The 21895-nt window shown below is 40.5% G+C and overlaps 2 protein-coding genes across 2 annotated transcripts in view; one reads left to right on the top strand and one right to left on the bottom strand.

Annotated features, from left to right (window-relative positions):
* LOC146669067 (uncharacterized) overlaps positions 1–21895 on the top strand; it is a 576742-nt gene that overhangs the window by 155280 nt on the left and 399567 nt on the right. The window lies entirely within an intron of this gene.
* The window catches only part of LOC146669081 (copine-9-like), a 217505-nt gene that overhangs the window by 113971 nt on the left and 81639 nt on the right, over positions 1–21895 (bottom strand). The window contains exons 5-7 of the mRNA XM_085405516.1: positions 11450–11489; positions 10199–10201; positions 9301–9377 (exon numbers count right to left, since the gene is read on the bottom strand). Coding sequence (XP_085261642.1) covers positions 9301–9377; positions 10199–10201; positions 11450–11489 — 120 coding nt within the window. The remainder of the gene's footprint in view (positions 1–9300; positions 9378–10198; positions 10202–11449; positions 11490–21895) is intronic.

Below are 21895 nucleotides of genomic sequence, written 5' to 3'. Positions count from 1 at the left end.
TTGTTTCAGTGATGTATCTCAGATTTTATTATAATTGCACACAGGGTTCATGGTTTAATTAACAGGGCCAAAACAAGTGGTCAGAGAGACTAAGAAAAACACTCAAATGAAGTGAGACAGGAAGCAGGGCAGTTTTGGAACCCAATCACAGTTTTCATCTAAATGTTAATTTGTCAGAGCCGTGAACCTTTGTAACAGAAGAAACTACATAACTGCAACTGTAGTGTAATTACTGAATTTAGTACAATAATGTGTTACGTTTGTCCACAACTGAAAAATACAACATGACTACAGTAACATGTGAATCACATTGCACCCAGTGCTTGTCAGTGCTTCTGTTAGAGCCCTTTCCTTCTGGCCTCTTTCCAGTCAGTAAGCAGACTTTTTGGTATGTATAATGCTCAGACATGCATAAACATAACATGGACATAATTTCCACAGTGGAGGGTTTGATCCTTGTCCAAATAGATAATTAGCTGGAGATGCCATAGTACGCCACCCACTGTCTCCTCGTCTCACCCGTGCTGTGAGGAAATGCTGGCAAATAAACGTGATCCAGTTTTACCAGTGGGTCATGGTCTGGGTGGTGTCAGTGAGGGGAGGGATCTTGAGAGGTTTTGGTGCGAGGTTTTTAAATGGCTCTGCTATATTTACCCTGCAGGTGATCAGCATATTTTATTTAGGCTCAGTAACAGGCTGGCTGGATGTCACTCACACTGAATATACTTTTTCTTCTTTCCTGCATAGTTGTATCTCATGTTGGGGTTATATATGTGGGAAGGTTTTTTATTTGTGGCTTCAAAAAACAAGGCACGTGTGAATGTCTAAATGGCATAAACGGCGTTAATAGAATGCAAATTATTTTCAGCCAAGGTCAAGGTCCAAAGTCGTGTGTTTCACAGGATAATCAGCTGGAGCTTTCACAATGGAGGCTGACTTATCCCAGACCTGTTGGCGGAGCCCTTTTACATCACGGTACTTCTACTTGATCAACAACTGTAAGTGGTCACACACATGTGTGATGTTGATCACATGATGTAATGGGGGAATACTGACTGAAGACTCCTAGTACCTGTTTTACAGGTGAGGTCAGAAGTTTATATCCACTCTTCATGGCCATGAATGACATGGTAATGGTGAGCTTTTAATGAATTCATTAAACTGTTTCTTCTCAGTATGAAATGAGCAGGATTTTGTTGTACAGGATCCTTTTTAATAACTTAAAGAAGATTTGTGCGCACTAGACTGAAGGTGTGCTGTGGTATGTGGCTGCTGGTGATGTGAGGCAGGGTCTCCATGGATCAGACTTGTTTGTCCAACACATCCCACAGGTGCTTAATTTGATTCAGATCTGGGCGATTTGAAGGTCAAGTCAAGATTTCAAACATGCAGCAGCTTCTCGAACCATTCTTGAGCCATCTTTTGCTTTGGGGCAGAGAACATTATGTATCTGAAAGAGGCAAATGGTTTTTCCCAGCAAAACGTTGCCCAAAGCATCACATTGCCTCAACCAACTTGCCTTCTTTCCATAGTGTATCATGTTGCCAGGTGTGTGCCAGGTAAGTGACACACGCATCTGGGCATCAATGCAGTCCAGTTATGACGCTCACATGATCATTGTTGGAAGTGTCAGCAGTAGAGAGGGGATGCATGGGCACCCTAACTCGTGTGTATGCAACAAACTGAAACTTTATTCTGACACCTATCCATCAGAACCAGCATTAACTTTTTGGGCCATTTGTAGTTTTTGTATGCTTGTCTGTTGGGTCCGACTACACAGCCCAGCTTTCGCTTCCTACGTGCATCAGTGAGGACAAAAGGTTCACCTGCTCTGTAATACCTAACAGGTGCCTACTGATGAAGGTATAATCTCAAGCACAATCAGTCGTATTGTACAGAATTACATCCAGCTTCAACTACCGAATAGTAGGAAAGTCTTTTATCAGAAGCTCAAGTGAACAGCACCCCGCTGTTTTGTTTCAGTGATGATTTTATCATAATTGCACACAGGGTTCATAGTTTAATTAAAACAAGTGGTCAGAGAGACTAAGAAAAACACTCAAATGAAGTGAGATAGGAAGGAGGGCAGTTCTGGAACCCAATCACAGTTTTCATCTAAATCTTAATCTTGTCAGAGCCAAGAAATGTGGAATGCCTTTGTAGAAATTTAAGAGGCTGTGACCTTCCTGGATGCTTAGCAAGAGAGGAGGCTGAGAGAGAAGGAACAAACCCAAAGCGGCGAATAAAAATACCTGTGGGCAAAGAACATCTCAGACATTTTTAGTCACATTGTGTTGTATTCTGAAGTGATTTAACAGTCAGTCACAGTGAGTCAGTGTAATAGCTTTGTGAATGGCTTTAGTCCAGTGCTGCATCATTTAATTTTTAACCACATTATACATGAAAGGACTGAAAAAAGGAAGAGAGAATACATTTGTTCAGCCAGTCAGAGACTAAGCTGAACAATGCAAATGAAAAATAAAACAATTCTATCGTTCTATCATTTATTTCTCACATTTCTCACATTTATTTCTCACGGTGCTGAGAATGCCAAAGGCAGTGTGTGTGTGTGTGTGTGTGTGTGTGTGTGTGTGTGTGTGTGTGCGTGTGTGTGCGTGTGTGTGCGTGTGTGTGTGTGTGCGTGTGTGTGTGTGTGTGTGTGTGTGTGTGTGTGTGTGCGCGCGTGCGTGTGTGTGTGCGCGCACCTTGTTCCTGCTGTAAATTGATGTTTGTTGGGATTTAATTTATTTGTGGAAAGTAACTCCATCCTCTGTACTGGATGAGATTTAATTATGCATGTTTGAAGAAAATAAGTCGATTTGAGAACCGTTTATGGTGGTACAGTGACCTATGGATGGGTACAGAGCTATTTAAATGGAGTGAGCATGGACAGGAGGAGGAGAAAACAGCCACTGCAAAGCTTTTTATATCATTAGATGAGGAAGAACACATGTCAGTGCCCTCCTGTATGTGTTTTGGGAGGGGGGGTTAGCTGCTCCTCAGTATATTGGGATGTGCCCTGATGGTTCTGTATCTTTTACCTGAAGGAAGGGGAACAGATTTCAGTGTGAAGAACTTGGTTCTCACAGTCATTTATGTTGTTTTAACTAATTGGCAAAGGCTCAGGGTTTTCTGGAGTGTAGCGTATGTAATGCACTATGACACAGAGCAGAGCTTCTTCACTTCTCTCCAGGCATTACTGTAAGAGATTTTTCCCCTGCACCTCAAAGAGAGAGCGTACATTTTGGTCAAGGCATCACTTTTGGTTTGGAAACAACTTGATGGTCTTGCTGGTTAAACATAGTGTCAGAGGTATAGAGGCACGTACTCTTTACAATCAATTTACAATCTTTGTTTTCAAAACAGTTCTGCAGCAGTGGATTCTTCACTTCAATTTTTCAGTTCAATTTTGTTATATATAGCGCCAAATCACAATAATAGTTGCCACAAGGTATTTTATACAGTACAGTAAAGACCCCACAATAATACAAAGAAAACAAAGAAAACCCCAGCAATCATATGATCCCCTGTGAGCAAGCGCTTTGGTGACAGTGGGAAGGAAAAACTCCCTCTTAACAGGAAGAAACCTGTTTTGTTGTTTCCTTTTCATTATGTTGTGAATAAATGACACTGCGATGAACAGATATTTGTTTCCTGTGGTTGGTTGGATCTGGGGGGGAAGGGGGGGGCGAGTGCTCCATTCATGTTATGACCTGGCTGCTAGACAGGTCGTAACACTAGCCAACACAAAGTTGCAGACTGTGGTGGAGAAGTGGAAAACTTGTACTTTCACTTTAACTCTTGAGGTTTACTGCCACCCTTAAAATTTCCCACCAAAGCAGTTTTCACAAATACAATGCTACCTTGAATAGTTCTGACTTTTCAAGTCCAGCTGTATTTAAAACTTTTAGACACTTCACAGACAGAGTGAGGCAGTGTTCTGCACTGTACCCAGGCATCCCAAACAAACTGGTATATTTCCAGTAGTGAAAATGCATCTGACAAATCTCCATTTGAGTGCAACAAGTCTGAAAGGTCAACATTTTGACAGTGTCTGGTCCTGATTCTTTCAAGAATTTCCAGAGTTTGTGTGCGTGAAAACAGCCTGAAAATATCTTTTTCTCCAAAGACTCCCCAAGGACTTAATTTAGGGCTTCCTTTCATGGTGCTGTGATACTTGTCTGGCTGAGAGCTTAGCAGCAGTCAGAGTCTCCCACACAGGGGCTCAGTACAACTTTCCATGGCAACCTCATCACTGAACACCTCACAATAAATACAACTCAGACAGTAGAAGGACACGCAGGTGACAATCAGATCAAAACAACAATCAGTCCTCCTCTATCAAAACTCATGCAACCTATCAACGGCAAAACCACGGGCTTCGATGTTACTTTCAGGTTTAAATCTGAAGCTTTCAGAGAGATGGGGATCATCTGGTTCTTGTCAGATGAACAGAACTAATATTTAAGTATTGGGTGGGCCAAAAAGAGTAGTCCCATGGAATGAAATAACAAGTCTGTTACAAGAATGAGTTATAGGGACTGATCTGCCAGTGTCACACTGGATGGGAGAAACATCAAGCGTCCTTCTACATATGACTTTTTAATATTTAATCAGACGGACCAATAGAAAAAGATTTACATCGGAGAGGCAGATGCCTCATTAAGCAAGAAAGTTAATAAAGTGTACCAGCTGATAGTACTTTTGTCAGATCTCAGATGAGTATGCAGCAGTGTCTGAGCTGTTTGGTTTAGCTGAGATTAATGGCCTAGCTTTGCCAAAAAGGCATGTGAAGTCCAATGTGGAATCAAGCGAGAAGCAATGTGTCAAAATATATCTGCAAAGTCAGATCCCATAGCTCAGGAGGACAGAGAGCAAATCAATTATGATTTTGACAGCCTGAAAATCTGCTCCACAATTCACTTATTCACTTCTGTGACCAAAGAAGTGATTCATACTCACTGTGCTGTAAATACTAACCACAGGCAAAGGCACTGCTTGCTGCTTCCCATGTTCAAATTAATTTTAAATTATAATGAGGCCCTGGAGGATAATTAGCCAGGCTAAAAGTAAAAAGTAGTGCTGTCAAAATGAACGCGTTAACACAGATTAAGCCGTCATCACGATTAACTCGATACAAAAAATTTAACACTTTTAACGCATTTGGAGTGCAGAATGACTCAAAATCCCTGAAATGTTTCTGTCAATGCATTTCGGTCAGTTTGTCTATGTAAAGTTACCTTCGCACATGCGCAAATGGGCAGTTGATCTGCTAGTGACGGGCAGCTGAATCAATCAACTCAATTTGGAAGATGATAAACAACAGCGAACAACAGCTAACAACAGCTAACAGGCAAAAACAGCAGCATTTAGTGACCGAAAATTAAGGATATCCTCAACTCAACACAGTATCATCATCATCCATCACAAATGAGCTGTGTTGACACATTGACAGTGTAAGGGGTAATACACAGAGACGTGGCAATATGAACAATTAATAAACATTGGGTAAATACCTTAGCAGTGACCAGTGACCGTGGTTGACTTGTTCAAGTGACTGCAGCTCCAGGCAGAGTCCAGTGACTGAGGGTTGTTACCCATCTTAGCCTACAAAAATTTGGATAAGCATCCAAACTTTTGTAGGCCTTCGGATCTCGTCTAGTACAACACGCGGGTTGTTGATAGCATAATAATATAAATAGTGTGGCGTGAGGTCAGAGAGAGCGCCAGGGTTGCACTTCACAGCATCAGTAAACACTCTCAGAGGCAGTAAGTTAACATCCATCTTCAGCCCTCCCATGCCCGATTTCTCCCATAACAAGCACGATGCCATGAAAGTGTTTTTGCTCCTTTGAGAGAGAATATATGTTTGTTCATTTACTCATGGTTGCTATAGTTTATTTCATTTGCATAATGCTTAGTAGGTCTCACTCAGTTGACGCATCAGGATTGTTAGACATCCAAGACTAACATTTATTTGACCTCTGACCTGTAAATAGTTAAATAGGTAAAATAAATACTGCCTACGCACCTCTAATAAGCTTGTTCCTTGGTCATGTGTCAAGTGTCCCTGCACCCACACAACTTAATCCAGCATTTGACTGTGGAGTGCATTAGCAAAAGCACAGGAGGCAAATGAACTTAGTTCAGCAGGTGGGTGATTGCTATTGCATATGCAAAAATGTGTCTGCCTGCAAGCACTTAGCCTGGTTAAACAAAGAAGTGTGCATCGTGACTTGATGCACAAGGTGGGTTTCCCTAATAATTTTCTCATCTGACACGTTAAATGCCACAGGGCTCTCTTCCTCTCCCCACCCATTATCTCAAAATAGATCCTCGCCATGGCTCTGATGTCATCTTTATCAGAGGAGAATGGGCCAATTTGAAGAAAATGGCTCACCAACTGGATTTTTCAGCAGTAGGGAGCATAAAGTAGACTCCGTGCTCACAGTTGCCTTGGAAACACATCTGTTATTAAAAGAACAAGTATTATTCTAATACAATCCTGTCTGTATCTTCACTTTGAAGTGAAAACTCTTACGTCATCATGCTTCTCCTATAGGCTACGTGTCAAAATGCATGTGATGGCTGCAGTTACAGCCACACATATTGGGTAACATCTGCCAAACATCACAGGGCTACAATAGAGACTTATTTATTACACTACACTTGTATTGTGCTGTCTTTAAATATAGGATTGAATTTACAGATTAATAAAGAATTTGTGTTAGTTTATAATTTCTTTATTTTTACCATCTCATACACAATAATGTATTCTAACATAAGTGCCCACATTTTAGTTTAATCTTTGTATTTGTTTTCTGGTTACCTTAGTAAAAGCTGCTCAAGTCCCTAAGAGGTGTAAAAGGGGGCGGGGCAAGCCTATGTGGAGACCTGCAAATTGGGTCATACCACAACTCTGGATCATGGGGGGGAATGGGATTTGCTATGTTAGTTTTTGTTAGGTTTTTGTGTGTTCTACCCCTTTTTGTGTCTTTGTGGGTTGATCAGCCACTATTTAAGTTTCCTCTTGGTCTCATTTTGGTAGGTCAGGTTGCTTGAGGTAGTGTTGCCATTTTTCTGAGTAGCGTTCTGTTACGTTGACCTCTTTTATGAGCCCAAGCTCTTGTTTTTTCTACTTTAGCCTGTGTCTGACTGTCCTTTACTGCTTGGTCCATCACAATGTATGATATAAACTGTGTTTTCTGTTTTGACTCTATGTGTGCGTTGGTGTGTGTGTGTGTGTGTGTGTCAAATCAAAGTTTAAGCTATCTGCTCTGTGGTGACTACAAATGTTTCACTTGTGAGGAATTATTTTGTCACTTAGTACAAAACCATTTTTAGTTTGAAGAATATTCACTACTGATATTGCAAAGAATTACATGTTCTGAACTTGGCAGAAGTTTAGGAATTAAAACACGAATCCTTTGGATTTTGACGTCGCTGGAACTTATAAATCTTGACTTAAGACTTTCTTATCATAAGACATGCATGGACTTGAGGGTTACTAGTTAAAATATATGGCAATTAAATAACACATTGTAGAGTTATTGGAAGGTTGATTTACCCACCCCTACTATTTCACCCAGGTTTTTTGCTAAGCCAGACTAACTGAAATGCACAAAGATTAAATTTCTCAGTCGTATCATTACATTCAGTAAATGTCAGACTGTCACTAAATTTGAAATGTTACTGTGCTGGCATTTATCTAGACCATGAACATCAGTGTTCATCACATATTTCTGTTGCCTTCATACATATGTGGCTTTTTACCAAGTGAGTGGGACTTCAATCCATGTTGTAGCTTCCTGTAATCAATAATCTCTCTGCACACTTTGACTCTTAAGAACACAACCCACGTCCCTTATAAGGCTTCAGTTGATAGGACCAGGCCAGCAGTTCTACACACACAATGACGCCCAAGTTTCTATAACACTGCACTGGAATCCAAGGGTATCAGAGCCTTTCCTCCACTCATTGACAAGCTGCCTGAACTAGGAAATGCTCCTTCAGGCTTCAACAAAGAGGAACTGCAGTGTGGCGCACAATCAACACAATTTTCATTTAGTGGTAGCTTCTTTTTTTTAACTAATTGTATATCTCTACAAGACACATGACATACTGCATCATTTAAGTTTTAATTTCACTTCTGTGCAATAAAGCAAATGACCTCTTTTTACCATCATGGTTTGAACCTGACCACAGTTTGCTACTCAGTTGGTTGTGGTGACCATCTAATTACAGGCAGAACATATGGAAGGCCACAGGCTCTAAAAGCACATAAACAAGACGCTAGGTGAAATAGGAACCTCATCTTGTTTTACGTTCTCAGCCTCGGGCAAACGCTCCACTTGCTTTTCTGCTCTCTCCAAAGTTGGAGAGCACTAACTGCAGCTTCAATCAGATGTGCCGTCCTGAACTGAGGTGACGATGGATCCATCAAAGGTAGACAGGTCACCCTCTCAATTTCACCCAAAGTGCATTACAGTTGTATGTATTCTTTTACCAGTACTAACTGTTGTGCCATAATGCAACACCTTTAGACAAACATATAGTTAGCATTTTATCTGTCCTTAAGTCCTTAATTAAATAAAACCAAGTACTTGATTAAAACTTGATCATCAGCAAGTTTGGCCTCTAAAACCTGTTTAGGCAGTCTTCTGGAGTATTCAGGTGTGTGTTAACACAATGGCACAATATTTGTAGGAGGCGTATTCCATTCAAACCATGCAACAAAAAACAACAACCAAAAAACCAAACATTTGTAACATTTGATACTAACCCCACTAACTTGGGGTTAGTATCTTGCCCAAGGATATTTGACATGCAGACTGGGGAAGCCACGGATCGAACCACCATCCTTCCAATCAGTAGTTGATCTGCCACCTGAGCCACAGCCACCCCTCGACCATTAACTCCCCTACACACTAGAGTATTCCAGTCAAAGGTGAGGCCATCTGTCTGATTGATAAAGCTTTCCAAGGTGGGTCATACAACAGCACAATGACCACAAGCACACCAGAAAATCTACAACACAATGACTGAAAACAAAAATAATCACAGGGTTGTAGTGGCACGGTCAAAGTCAGATCTCAGATCTCAACCCAGTTAAATGTTTGAAATGCTTATGGCTGAGATGTCACCTCTGAACTGTTTGTATTTGTTAATCAGGCTGCGATACCAAAGATTTTCTGCACTTGTAAATAGGACTAAACAAGATGTTGACATTAAGGATAGTGTCCTAAACCAGCTTCAAAGACAACTACTGTATGGGTGACGCTGTGTGTATGTTGTACTTACGAAAGAGTCCTTTCCAGCCTGCCGCCAGGTGAACCAATGATCTCACCTAACGTGCAGAACATCTGACCCAGGAAGTCCTTTACAGAGTAGGGAAATCATCATAGTGAATTCATTGCACTCAGTCACTGTGTGCTGCACGTTGGCTAATTTCTAAAATGTGGCTGTTGATAGGTTAACAGAGTTACAGCTACCATGTTATATATGATTTCAATTTGGGTTACTTGGATTTAAAATAAAGAAGTAATTGGAAATTCTTTTGTAAACATTAATTGAAGATGCAATAGTAATGAGATGTCTAGACGTTGATTGATTGCAGCAGACTGCTTAGGACTAACACAGCAGCTAGTTAGCGCCTAGTTACTGAAACTGTCTAATTCCATATTTTATACTTCATTGAATTGAGCTTTTGTAATTAAATTGTTCTGCTTTAAGCAACATTTTTTGTAGTTAAAATAATACACCATAGCTGTCATAAAAACATTCTCTTACAGGATTTTCAGATTACATTTGTAATCTCTGTAATCTCAGTGCGGCTTCATTCATTTCTGTTGGAATTAGCGATGCAGTTACAGAAACACACCGAAAGGTCAGTTTGCTGTATGCTTAACACATTGCTTAGACCTTGGCGATGTGTCTGACCCTGTGACTCATCGTCAGACATGACTCTAACCCTAAGGTTAACGCTATACTATCAGAAGATTTCATTGTAGTCTTTGTTTTCTAATCCCATTTTTGGCAAAAAATAATTCTGAGATAAATCAAATTATTATTTTTATAGATTTGGGTTCTTTTTGCTTTTCTCCAAAAAATGTTTTAGGATTAGGGTTTGAGCTAGGGTCCACATCACTTAAAGAAATGGTGCAGTAAGCAGGGAGTACAGGACATAATGATAGCTTACCTTCTGCTTATCCAGGAGGGGAGGCAGTAAGGAAAGGCAGACACATGTTAGAGAAGCTGGAAAGACACAATGAAAAGACCTCAAGTTCACAAATAAATTAATTTTTCTTCCAAATTTAAGAAAGATGAAGACTAGTCAGAGCTGCAGTGCACTGAGCTTAAAGTAATGCTTTTATGAATCATTACGGTAGGGTGCAAATTAAAAACTAATGTTTTGATTTATGCTTTCTGTAGATACTTTAGTAGATACTGTACTAAATTTTGTTTGATTTTGAATTCAGGTAAAATTACAGCTGGAGTGGAGCCGGACCACACTGACAGTGGTAGCATGTACCCTGGACAAGGTGCCAGTCAGTTGCTACATGTCTGACATATAGGCAGCTATTCAGCATCAGATTAGTACCTAGATCACAGGCACACCAACCCTCTGCATGTCTGCCTTCTGTTCTGTGGTCTTCCTCCTATCTTTCTGCATGGCAGTCCCATCTTCAACATCTTCTGCCCCCTATATTCACCAAAACCTTGCCTCTAAAAACCACTTAGCCTGAGCTGTCCCTCTGATGTATTATTTCTAATCTTGTCTGCTACCTTCACATCCTCTACTCCTTGCATCTTCACTGTTACATGTGTCTCCCTGTTATTTACACATGTGTTCTTTCTTGCTTCTATTGACTTTCATTCCACTTCTCAATAGAGCATAATAACACATCTCCAGGTTCTCTTCTACCTACTCCCAATGCTAACTACAAATCATAGTGTCATCTGTAAACAGTATAGTCTACAGAGAGGCCTGCTTGTTCACATCTGTCAACCTGCGAAAAAATAGAGGGCTCCATTTCCTGGCTATTGATGACAGCTCCACAACTGAATCTGACGCGTGATGAGGAAGAGTTTTGTTTTTTATAAGATGGGTTTCAATCAATATCAATATAACATTTTTAATGCAAAGTAGACAACAAGTTAGTACACAACAAGACATGTATGTTGAGAGGTGTCCAATGTTTGTATTGTGATGTACTATTTTACCTGTTCTTACAGTCTGACAAATGTCACACTTCATCATAATAACAAAAACCAATTGAGACAATTTTTTAGTACTACCACCCAAACTACAATAAGCAAAACCACTTTTGTGAAACCCACTGAAATAAAACTTGATTAAATTTTTTTGTTTTTAAATAAGGTTAACTCAATTTTTTTCTGGGCTTCATGCCAGTGGACCTGTGGTCATTGGACATATTAAGCTGCTTACATGTTTGGAAAGATTGGAGCTCCTAGTATCCACATTGTACCTGCAGAAGAAAAGCAAAATAGCAGACTTTAGAGTGTTTCCTTTAGAATGCATCCTGTTCAACATAATAAAACACAAATGCATACAGAAAAATTACAACTGGAGAAAAAGAGACACCTTCCTAATTTCCCTTTTGCACTTGACTTGACAAGCAACGCACACATGATGGACAGCTCTGGTGGGAGAACAAAGAAAAAATTCATGTATACTAATTAAATAATACGATATGGTCTACACAGGAGGGATGAGTCAAGAGTTATAAAACAGAAATTTATGGATCTGGAGCAACACTGACACATAACATACAATAAGAATTGATCTGCAGATGGAAGACTCTCTCTTTTGCTGTCTTTCAGGAAGATGTGTTGCCTCTTCTTCTCTTTTAAAATGTGCTTTCCCCAAAGAAACTTCTGTTTCTGACACAAATTAACATCCTTATTTCTGGGTGGATTCTAAGGGGTCCTGAAATCAATGGCCCATGAAGGTTCATGCTTATTATCATAGACCAGGTAAACCACTGAGATCTTAGCTGTACTATCTCATTCAGTCATCTATTCTCCAGAGGCCAGGCAGCCTTGCAGAAGAAGAGTGATGAAGGTCTTAGCTTCAGGGTTACCAAATGTACTGGTACTATATTCATTACACACTTCAGTATTTTATTTCAGAGACTCACTGTTGCCTTTCTAATGCTGATTGGCTCTTTTTCTGGGAGATTGCTATGGTTTGTTGTCAAAGGAGCTTGCAAAGAAAAGCGTCTGGACTTCTTTAAGTTGCTTGAAGACGTTTCACCTCTCATCCGAGAAGCTTCTTCAGTTCTAAGGTCAAATGGTGGAGAGTCCCAGATATAAACCTAGTGGGAGTTTCCCCCCACAGAGGGACAAAAGGACCCCCTGATGATCCTCTAATCGCCTGAGCCAAGGTGTGAAACTGGGTGTGGGTCCCAATCAGCCAGAGTTTCGGGTGAGCTCATTGTGAGACCTGGCCCCACCTTATCATGCGAATTCCTGAGGTCAGATGGCCCAGGATGTGAGTGGCTTCTTTCACTCCTCTTTCAAACCATCTGTCCTCTCTGTCCAAAATGTGAACATTGGCATCCTCGAAAGAGTGTCCTTTATCCTTAAGATGCAGATGGACTGCTGAGTCTTGTCCTGTGGAGGTGGCTCTTCTATGTTGTGCCATGCGCTTGTGAAGTGGCTGTTTGGTCTCTCCAATGTAGAGGTCTGAGCATTCCTCGCTGCACTGTACAGCGTACACCACATTGTTAAGTTTGTGTTTTGGAGTTTTGTCTAGACCCAGCAACACGCTCAGACAAAAACTGGTTCATCCGAAAGACAAAACTACCTTGGCTCAGGCGATTAGAGGATCATCAGGTAAGAGTATACCCTGGATGGAGCTTTGGGGAGCAGGCCAATTGTTTGGCCAGAGCCTTTATTTGGCAGTTTGTAGAGTTTCAGTTATGGGCATCTTGCTGTGCATCCAGACCCTGTCTCTCATGGCACCCTTCTATACTTCTGTACATCCTTCTGTGCTTCCTCGATTTTGGCCTCCAGCCTTCCTCTACATGGAGGGTGGGAGTTCCTCTACTTGCAGATGGGGATGGTGCATATAGCAGTGATTAAATCTGCAAGCATCTACTCTGATGAGTGTTTGTTAGTGATCTAGGGAGTCATGCCCTCGATGGCTAGACATCATCTAGTTTAATTCCACTGCTTTTTTCTGCCTGGGTTTTTCCACTGTATCCATATGAGTCTCCTGATGTTATTGCACTGAGATACTCTCTCAGTGGCTTGGCTGCCATTGTAGTATCCCATCAATAACATATTGTCAGTCATTCTCCATGTATGCCCTGTTCCAGTAGCCTACTTCTAAACACTATGTCATGGTTCCTCATGGCTTCAGCGTTGTATCTCTTGCACATTTTCCCAGGTAGGCTTGGTAGTATGGTGGGTAGACAATAAGTAAACTAATAATCAAACAGAAAATATCTCATAATAAAGAGAATTTAAGGAGCAGCTCCCAGACATCCCCGATGAAAACAAGTCCCAGGTGGGCAGGTGGGCTAGCTTTGCTTTTCCGGCAGTCTGTGGTCAGGAGTGCCCTGCTATTGATACAGGAGCTTGGTATGTGGAGCAGTTTCACATGGCAGGAGAGCTTCAGGCAGCACTGGTAGTTTGAATTCACAGAGGTCAGAATCAGAGGGTTTCTTTAATTGCCAAGTCTCTGGATAGAGATGTGTGTGCAGCACCCTGTGGACACTTTGGCTCTGGCTGGAGCTGCACATGTTCTTCTGGACTGGGGCTCTGCAGGGCACATGGGCTCAGTGGGCTGTGGCTGCACCAGGCATGGCAGGTGGCTAATAAAGCCCTCTGGGTTCGAAGAGAACTTAAGACTGGCCATCCCAGATATTTGAATTGCTAAGACATCATGTCTAAATATATCTGGTTAGATATATTAGGATTGGGATACATCCCTATCCCAATTAGAAAAATGTATAGGACAGCATACATCTATATAGACAGACAGACAGACAGATATTAACAATTAACAAGGTTTGGGTAAAGTGTTCAGGAACCACTGATGAGAAGTGAGCTACTGAAACAAGAAGGCACAAATGGGCAAGAGATGATAACAGGACGCTGTTGAAATGCTACTATGCAGGTAACTCCAGCGGAAGGGGCTACATGAATAGGATGTGGGACCTACTGAATACCCAGCATCCAGGTTGACGGTGAAACAACTAGTTGCTCAGTGTTCCAACATTCGGTGAATGAACTGCTCTCATGACTAGAAATTGACAAGGTACAAGACAAATGCAACGGCGAGGGGGAGACAGGATGACAGGTCAGATTGAAATATTATCATCATCCCTACCCAACATTGGGTACCAAGCCTGAAGGAAGGTCTACTAGACAATTTCTACTGAGACCATCACAAGATTAATCAGCTGATCTACCAGTGAGATGCTTGGCTACAAGGTGAACAGCCACAAGGAGCAGTACCCACCATGAAGAAGCAGACTAGAGGCCAAGATCATCACAGTGGCAGACATCCAAGAACAGGTCTCCAGTATGAAGAGTTGGACAGCACCTGGCCCTGAGTGATTCACACCTACTGGCTGAAGAAGCTGACTGCACTTCATGAGCGTTTCGCAGCACAAATGAACCAGCTGCTAATTGAAGAGACACACCCAGATTGGCTAACTGAAGGCCAGAAGGCCTGATCCCCAAGGACCCCCCGGAAAGGACCAGTCATATCCAACTATCGGCCAGTAACCTGCCTCAGTACCACATGGTGTCATGATCCAGGTGGGCACAGCTGTGTTGTCTCTGAGCTGCTGTCTCCGCCTTGGGGTGGAGTCACCGCACACTGACGAGTCTCTTCACCTGTGCTGAGCTGTCAGCATTTATGGACCAGCGCTCACTCCACTACTCGCCACAGTTTCTGCTACACCTAGTCAGTGTTGCTTCAGGCAACTCAAACCAAGGAATAATTTTGCCATCCGTGACTTACTGTTTTTCCCCATAGCTGCTAAGTCCTTATCCACTCCACCCACGGCAATACCTACTGGACCCTCTTCGCTGGTTCATGCCTGTCAGCTCAGTCTTCTCAGCTCCTGTCAACCGCGCTCACCTGCCTGCCCTCCTGCCTCCAGCTGGCCTCGTCAGCCACCACTCCCGGACCTTGTACTCCCTCTGCGTCCACCCTCCGCCCAGGAACAGTAAGGCAAAGTAATGCCATGTTTTCAAGCTTTACCCGGATACTTTTCCCTAAGCTTTATCACTAAAGCCACTCTCCTCTCGTTGCAGTGTGCTGAGACTTCCGGTGCATTTCCCACATTCTGCATCTCCCTTCTTTGGTCATGAGGAGTTTCTATGAAGATTTAAGCTTTGCCAATTATTACTTAGAGATCAAGTTCTTGTTTCAGGTTTGGTTCAGGCATTGAAGGAACACTTTAGTTCATAGTATTTAGTAATTTATGTCTTGACGTTTTGTTTTTTTGGAAAAAATAAAGTTTTGTTCATGTTTTCTCGTCTACGGGGTGTTACGTGTGCATTCTGCATTTGGGTCCTCCAGTCAGCCGACCTTGGCCGTGACACATGGAAGCTCCTGTCAGGCATCATAGCGGCTAAGATGAACAGGCACATGGGTCAATACATGAGCGGGGCACAGAAAGGAACTGGCAAGAATACCAGAGGCGCAAAAACACCAGCTACTGGTAGACCAGACTCCCTTGATTGATTACAAGAAGGCCTATGACTCAATGCCCCACAAATGGATCCTGGAATGCCTAGAACTATACAAGATCAACAAAACCCTGAGAGCCTTCATCAGGAACTCAATGGGGATGTGGCGGACAACGCTAGAGGCCAACTTCAAGCCAATAGCACAAGTCACCATCAAGTGCGGGATCTACCAAGGAGATGCTCTGTCCCCACTGCTGTTCTGCATCGGCCTGAAGCCCCTCAGTGAGATCATTAACAAGACTGGCTACGGATACGGTGAAATTCATTTTGGTGGATTAGTAATTTGTTTTGAAAAACTGATTTAAAAATAGTGTTTTTACTAAAGTAATTTATTATGTAATAATTTAATTTAAAATAATGTTTGAATAAATAAAATGATTTTTTTTAAAGAATTCATAAATGAATTTACAGATTCAGCTTTTATTGTCCAATTCATTATTAAAGCACAGAACTCTTTATTTCGATGCATGTGGCTCTTGTGGACTAGATGTAATTTCTGTAATTTTTGCTTTCAATTGAGGTTATTTCTCTTAGTCTGGAGTATAAAAATTTAATTTTCAGTGACAATGAGACATCCAGTGAGTCCTGGATTGATACGTACTACACCACCTTGTTTTCTCCTTCATTCTTGGCAATGGGAAAACTCCCCCCCTTAATTGCTGTTTACTCTACTAATCATGTTAACAACAATTTCCTAAGGAAAATCTAACCACATTATTTTATTACTTATTTATTTGGTGCCTAAAGTTATCTGTCTTTTTCGCAACATTTAGTAATTTTACAATGTTTACTTGTGGTAGAGCTCGTGCTTTCCTTCCTTAGCTACTAAAGTTAGTGAAGACTATATAAATATAAAGTATAACATTGGATGGATTGGTGTGAATTTAATTACAAACATCTGTAGTCATCATAAAACCAGCTGACTTTGCTTAGCTCTACATATTTTACAACCGTGTACATACATGGTCTCCACCTGAAAAAGACAGGGTTGGTAGTTTGAATAAATATCATGTTTTTCCTCTTGTCACATCAGCTGATAAGGATTACAAATTATGAAGATACACTGTCTCTGAGTATAATTATAGTTCTCACTGAAATTATTTTGCCTGCTGGTTGCTTTTGTTATTTTATTTGTATTTATTTATTTATTTTATTTAGAATAAGCATAGTGTGGGGCTTTGAAAAAGGAACTAAAAGCAGGTGACTATTGAAGAGAGAAAAAATACCAAAGAGCCAGCTTACCCAAAAATGCCAAATTTAGTGTTAGCTGCCATTTGAAGGAGTCACTGCATACACTTCCTCCCCACACTTCTATACATATACACTTTTATTAAATCACTGTCCTGAGTGTATCACCAGTATCTTTCAATCTCACTACTTCCTGCAACTCAAAGCTCTGTGGATGCTTGCCAAATGAAATTTAAGTAAGGACGAGCAATAGAGTTGCCAGAAACTTGAATGACTTTCATTTATATGAAAGGCAGCTGGATGGAAAGGAAGGTGAACGCTGAAAACTGTGTTTGAACGTGTCAGTTGCCTTTATATGTCTCACTTTATTCATTTTCTTTCTTTTTTCTAAATCGTGGATTAAGATCAGATGGATGATTTGTCTGCTGCATCCTTTGTACCCTTGAGATTCAGATGGCAAAAAAAACCCCCAAAAAAACATGTGTATGTCTTTTACTTTGTGACTTCACAACAAGACATTTATACATACTTGTTTGCCTCAGCAGTAAGAGAACCATGCAAAATGAGAAGCAGGGTAATTTAAGCTGATTCATACAGTCATCATGGTGGTGATTAGTGCAGTTAAATCACATTACTGTTATGCAAGTGACAGGCAGTGAAAATCAACACCATAATGAAGGTAATGTTTTTAACCATCCAAAAGATCCAAGACAGAAAATGAAGTTTATTTGGGGGGAAGAAAACCGTAATAGTTTTACATGTGGAATCCTTTAGGAATTAGGAGTCCTTAGTGAGCAGTTACTGATCACTCTTGAGAATTTCATAACTTGAATACATAAATGCATGACTACGAGACATTATATCTAGCATTTACACTGAGTCTGGACCATGAAATATATCACAGAAAAATACATTTTTTGAAACTGAAGTCTTTATTGAACCTTCTGACAAAATAAAAAATAATAATTTTGTATCATTTTTGCTTACTTACTGCATTTTTGTGCTCATAGTTGCACTGCTTATGTCTGTATACATCAGGTTTACCGGGGAAAAAACAGATTACGTAGCGATCTCAAAAACACATATCATCAAATATGACACCCTTGGCGCTACACGGTTAAGCACTGAAACCTGGACATGATGTTTTTAAATGGCCTGTATTTATATAGCGCTTTACTAGTCCCTAAGGACCCCAAAGCGCTTTACATATTCAGTCATCCACCCATTCACACACACATTCACACACTGATGATGTTTTTAAAAAATAATACCACTTCACTACCAAGGATGCCAATCCCAAATGTGACTGACAAATAATTTATTGATAATGGTTTGGGGAAGGTCTCATCAAGGTCAGCAGTGCCCTAACAGTGTCAGATTCCCAAAGACAGCAGATTGAATTTACGCGTATGTGGCAGGTGGTTGTGAATGTGTTTCAATGAAGTTTAATGATGCTGCGGGAAGAAATCATAACACTAGACAGCGAGAAAGATGCATTTAGTGCTGAAAGCTTGTAATAAGTAGTGACAGCTGATAATTAAAGGTAGATGGGAGGAACCAGTTTCTAATTTAGATGAAATTCATGCCACTGTGATAACCTTATATTGCACATTTTAATTTACAGCAAGGAGATGGGTTTGGGAAATGGGGTCGCAACACGGAAAATTCTGAAAAGCAGGTTGAAACTGGAATAGAAGACTGAAATAAGTCAAATTTCTAAATATAGTCACATTAGATGATGACAGATCATTATGTTGATCAAGGCCACGCTGTCTGCATGAATGGAGAGAGATATCTCAGGGATTATAGTTGGTCTATTTAAGAGGATGATCACATTTATGATTTAGACAACTTATCAAGTTTAATTGTGATAATAAGAAATGTTGTGGATGAGAGAGAGTAATAATGAAGGAATGGACTAGAAGCATGATACAAAGGGCCAGAGTCAAGTGTCCCAAAGGGGAGCACACTGATGCTGGATGGGGCAAGGCTGTGTTGAGAAATTTAATGAAGAGGCACGCTGAACTAACTGAAGGTTGCCAATGTGTAAAAGCCAAATAGTGAGACTAGCACTGTTGTAACAGAGAGAAGTACAGAAGAATTTTTAAAAATGAGTGTAGAGGTGAACAAAAATGGCACACCAAAACAGGGTAGGTGTGTTTTATCATGATTCATATGATACTGATGATTGATTTTAGGCTAATAGTTAGGCTAACACACTTACCTCTCATCTTTTCTTTCCTCACAAAACTGACAGACCCTTCACTTCTTTTAAGTGTCTCTCAGCGCAATTCTTAGCATATTTTGGTTCCCTCAACTGGTCCGTCGGGTTATTGTCTCCCCAGAAACACTTCCCTTGTGCTTTTGGAAATCTGTTTTTTCCTGTTTCTGTTTTTTTTTTCCTATTTCCGTTGTGTTTTGTGTGCTTTTGCAGCGTTTTTCTTATTGCTGGTGTTTTCTTAAGTTGCAGTTGGGCCACCGTAAGTACTTGACTCCCTGGTATAACTATGAAATGCACACCTTAAAACAGAAACTCATAAGCTGCAGTTGAATAGCATCTGACAAATTTAGAAGATCATCATTTAGCCTGGAAAGCCTTCAAATAAAAAGCCCGTCCTAAAGCTAGAACACCTTACTATTCATCATTGAATGAAGGAAATAAAACAACTCTAGGTTTCTCTCCAGCAGTGTAGCCAGACTGACAGCACATGCGTTTATTTGTTTTAATTGAAATCTCTAAATTATCTCCAGTTAACAAGTTAATTACTTTAAGGTGTGCATTTCACTTTGACCTCTATGGGGCTAGAGTTAGTGCCTTTCACCGGTTTGTTGCATAGCGTCATTGAAGACTACAGTGTAGATCTACTCTAATGGAATGTATTCCCCACTGCTGTGTAATCCAGTATTGTACATTAAACATTATTAGGAAATATGCTTTCCACAGAAAGATTGGTTTGTAGATATGACTGACTGTGGCATTTGCATGTGTGATGGTTCTTGTTATCTCAATAGCATCTAGTGACATGTTTGTGTTAATCCGGTCATGATGTTTAATAAAAACTGCAGACTTCATGAAATGGTGTGGAAAGGAACTACTGAAATTTTCTTTTGGTCAGCGAGACTATGAACAACTGCAATGTGCCATCTGGACTCAAGCACTGGAACAAGAACAAATGGGTGTTTGGAGCAAATTCACACAGGTGTGATTGGAAGGGATGTGTTTGAGATGTGGTCCAGCTCCTGAGATTTAGATAAATGATTTCAGATCAAAGGAGCATACTGTATGTTGCACCTTTATTCATTTTGTGGTTGCAACCTGTCTCTGTCCTCCAAGGATCATTTGGGTGTCCACAAGTACTGACACCTGAGCCAGTTCCATGACATAAAGTCATGGTTACTTTCCTGGAATTGTAACCACATGTTGCTTCCATGCTTTCAACTGTTGTGATTGGCATTTTGGTACCATGGATTACTTTTATTTATTCCCTGCTACTTTTTTCCCTGAGGGGCTCAGTGAGATAATAAAATTATAGATGCAATTCAAGGACTCACGTATTTCAGCAAATTCGTAGAAGATTGCCAAAACTACTGTGAGGGAATGTGGAAAAACTCTGACAGACAATTTAAGGGAAGGAAGAAAGCGCCAGGATTTTATTTGTTTCAGTCATGAAACACACTGGGACATGACCACAAGGACACCACACATGAATGCTAGCAATGGCATCGGCCACTTACATAGGTTAAATTGAATTATACAAACGGTACATCATGGGTATAAATCTGGTAGTTATCTAGGAAAAAATAATGCAACAATAATATTTATAATTTATCTTGACTTTCTCTAATACATTGTCCAGTAGTCACAACTGCTGAAATGCCACTATAATGCCACCAGGTGGCTGTAGCTCAGGCCACAGTGCAGGTCATCTTCTAGGTAAATTGGGCAAGTTGTTTAAGATAGAGTAGAAAAGCACTATATTAGGACCAGCCCATTTACCACTGCAAAGTGAAATCTTTGCATTGCTGGCTGATGAAACATCCTTTTCTTTGTGCCCCATTTTGTGCTTACATGTTGAATATACTTCACATATTTGTGAAAAAAATGATCTGTTTTGTAAATTGAAGGTATATGGTTCTGTTAGGTGAATTAACCTCCGCACATTTACCTTCAACAGCTGTGCTCAGTGTCTGAGACATACCTATGGACACAACTGGCACTGGTGAAAGACATTTAAGGACTTTTTTATATTTACATATACTACCAAGTTTGATGTAACTTATACAGGAAGTTTAAGTCTGTAATGTGCATTTAAATTACTTTGATGTGGAGACTCATTCATCATTAATGACATGTTAAATGTTTTGTGAGAGTGAGCCACAAATTGCTACCTGTCAAATCATGCTTCATTAGATGTGAATTCTCATTATTCTTTGTGTGATTTTAACACTGGTTCAGACTGATTGTATTTCCTTTGATCCACAGTTTGGATTTTCAACAAGGCAACTGTGGCTCAGGAAGCAGAGTGGGTTTTCTATCAAGGTCATCCCCCAGCTACTCCAGCCCAAGTTGTCCCTGATGAGTGTGTGTGACAATGTTAGACAAGGTGCTGAAAAACAGTTCTTGTATAAAATTGCTTTGAATGCTCAGTTAGAGCAGAAGAGTGCTATAAAAGTATCAGTCCATTTAAGCCCTGAATGAAAGAGAGCTTTGTACAAGTGGAAAAAACGAATTACACCCCAGCATATGCAACATTAAGTAACAGCCTTTAGGGTGCAGCAACAAAATGTGGACCAGCTCTAATTACCTATTTCTATAATAACCAGTGATTGCAACACCTGTGTGCTCACTTTGATAGTACTTTATGCTGTTAAGAACTGAGCTGGTGTTTGTTTACTGCACTGGCCAGTGGATTTTTTCATAAGTTTAGTTGCTGAGGCATGTAGTTTCTCTCCTCTTCAATGGTGCATCTAAGTT

The sequence above is a fragment of the Rhamphochromis longiceps genome, linkage group LG5 (genome assembly GCF_057381845.1).
Source record: "Rhamphochromis longiceps isolate RC_006_pf linkage group LG5, R_longiceps_female_GT1.1, whole genome shotgun sequence".
Lineage (NCBI taxonomy): Eukaryota > Metazoa > Chordata > Actinopteri > Cichliformes > Cichlidae > Rhamphochromis > Rhamphochromis longiceps.
This window is presented reverse-complemented; position numbering and strand designations above follow the sequence as displayed.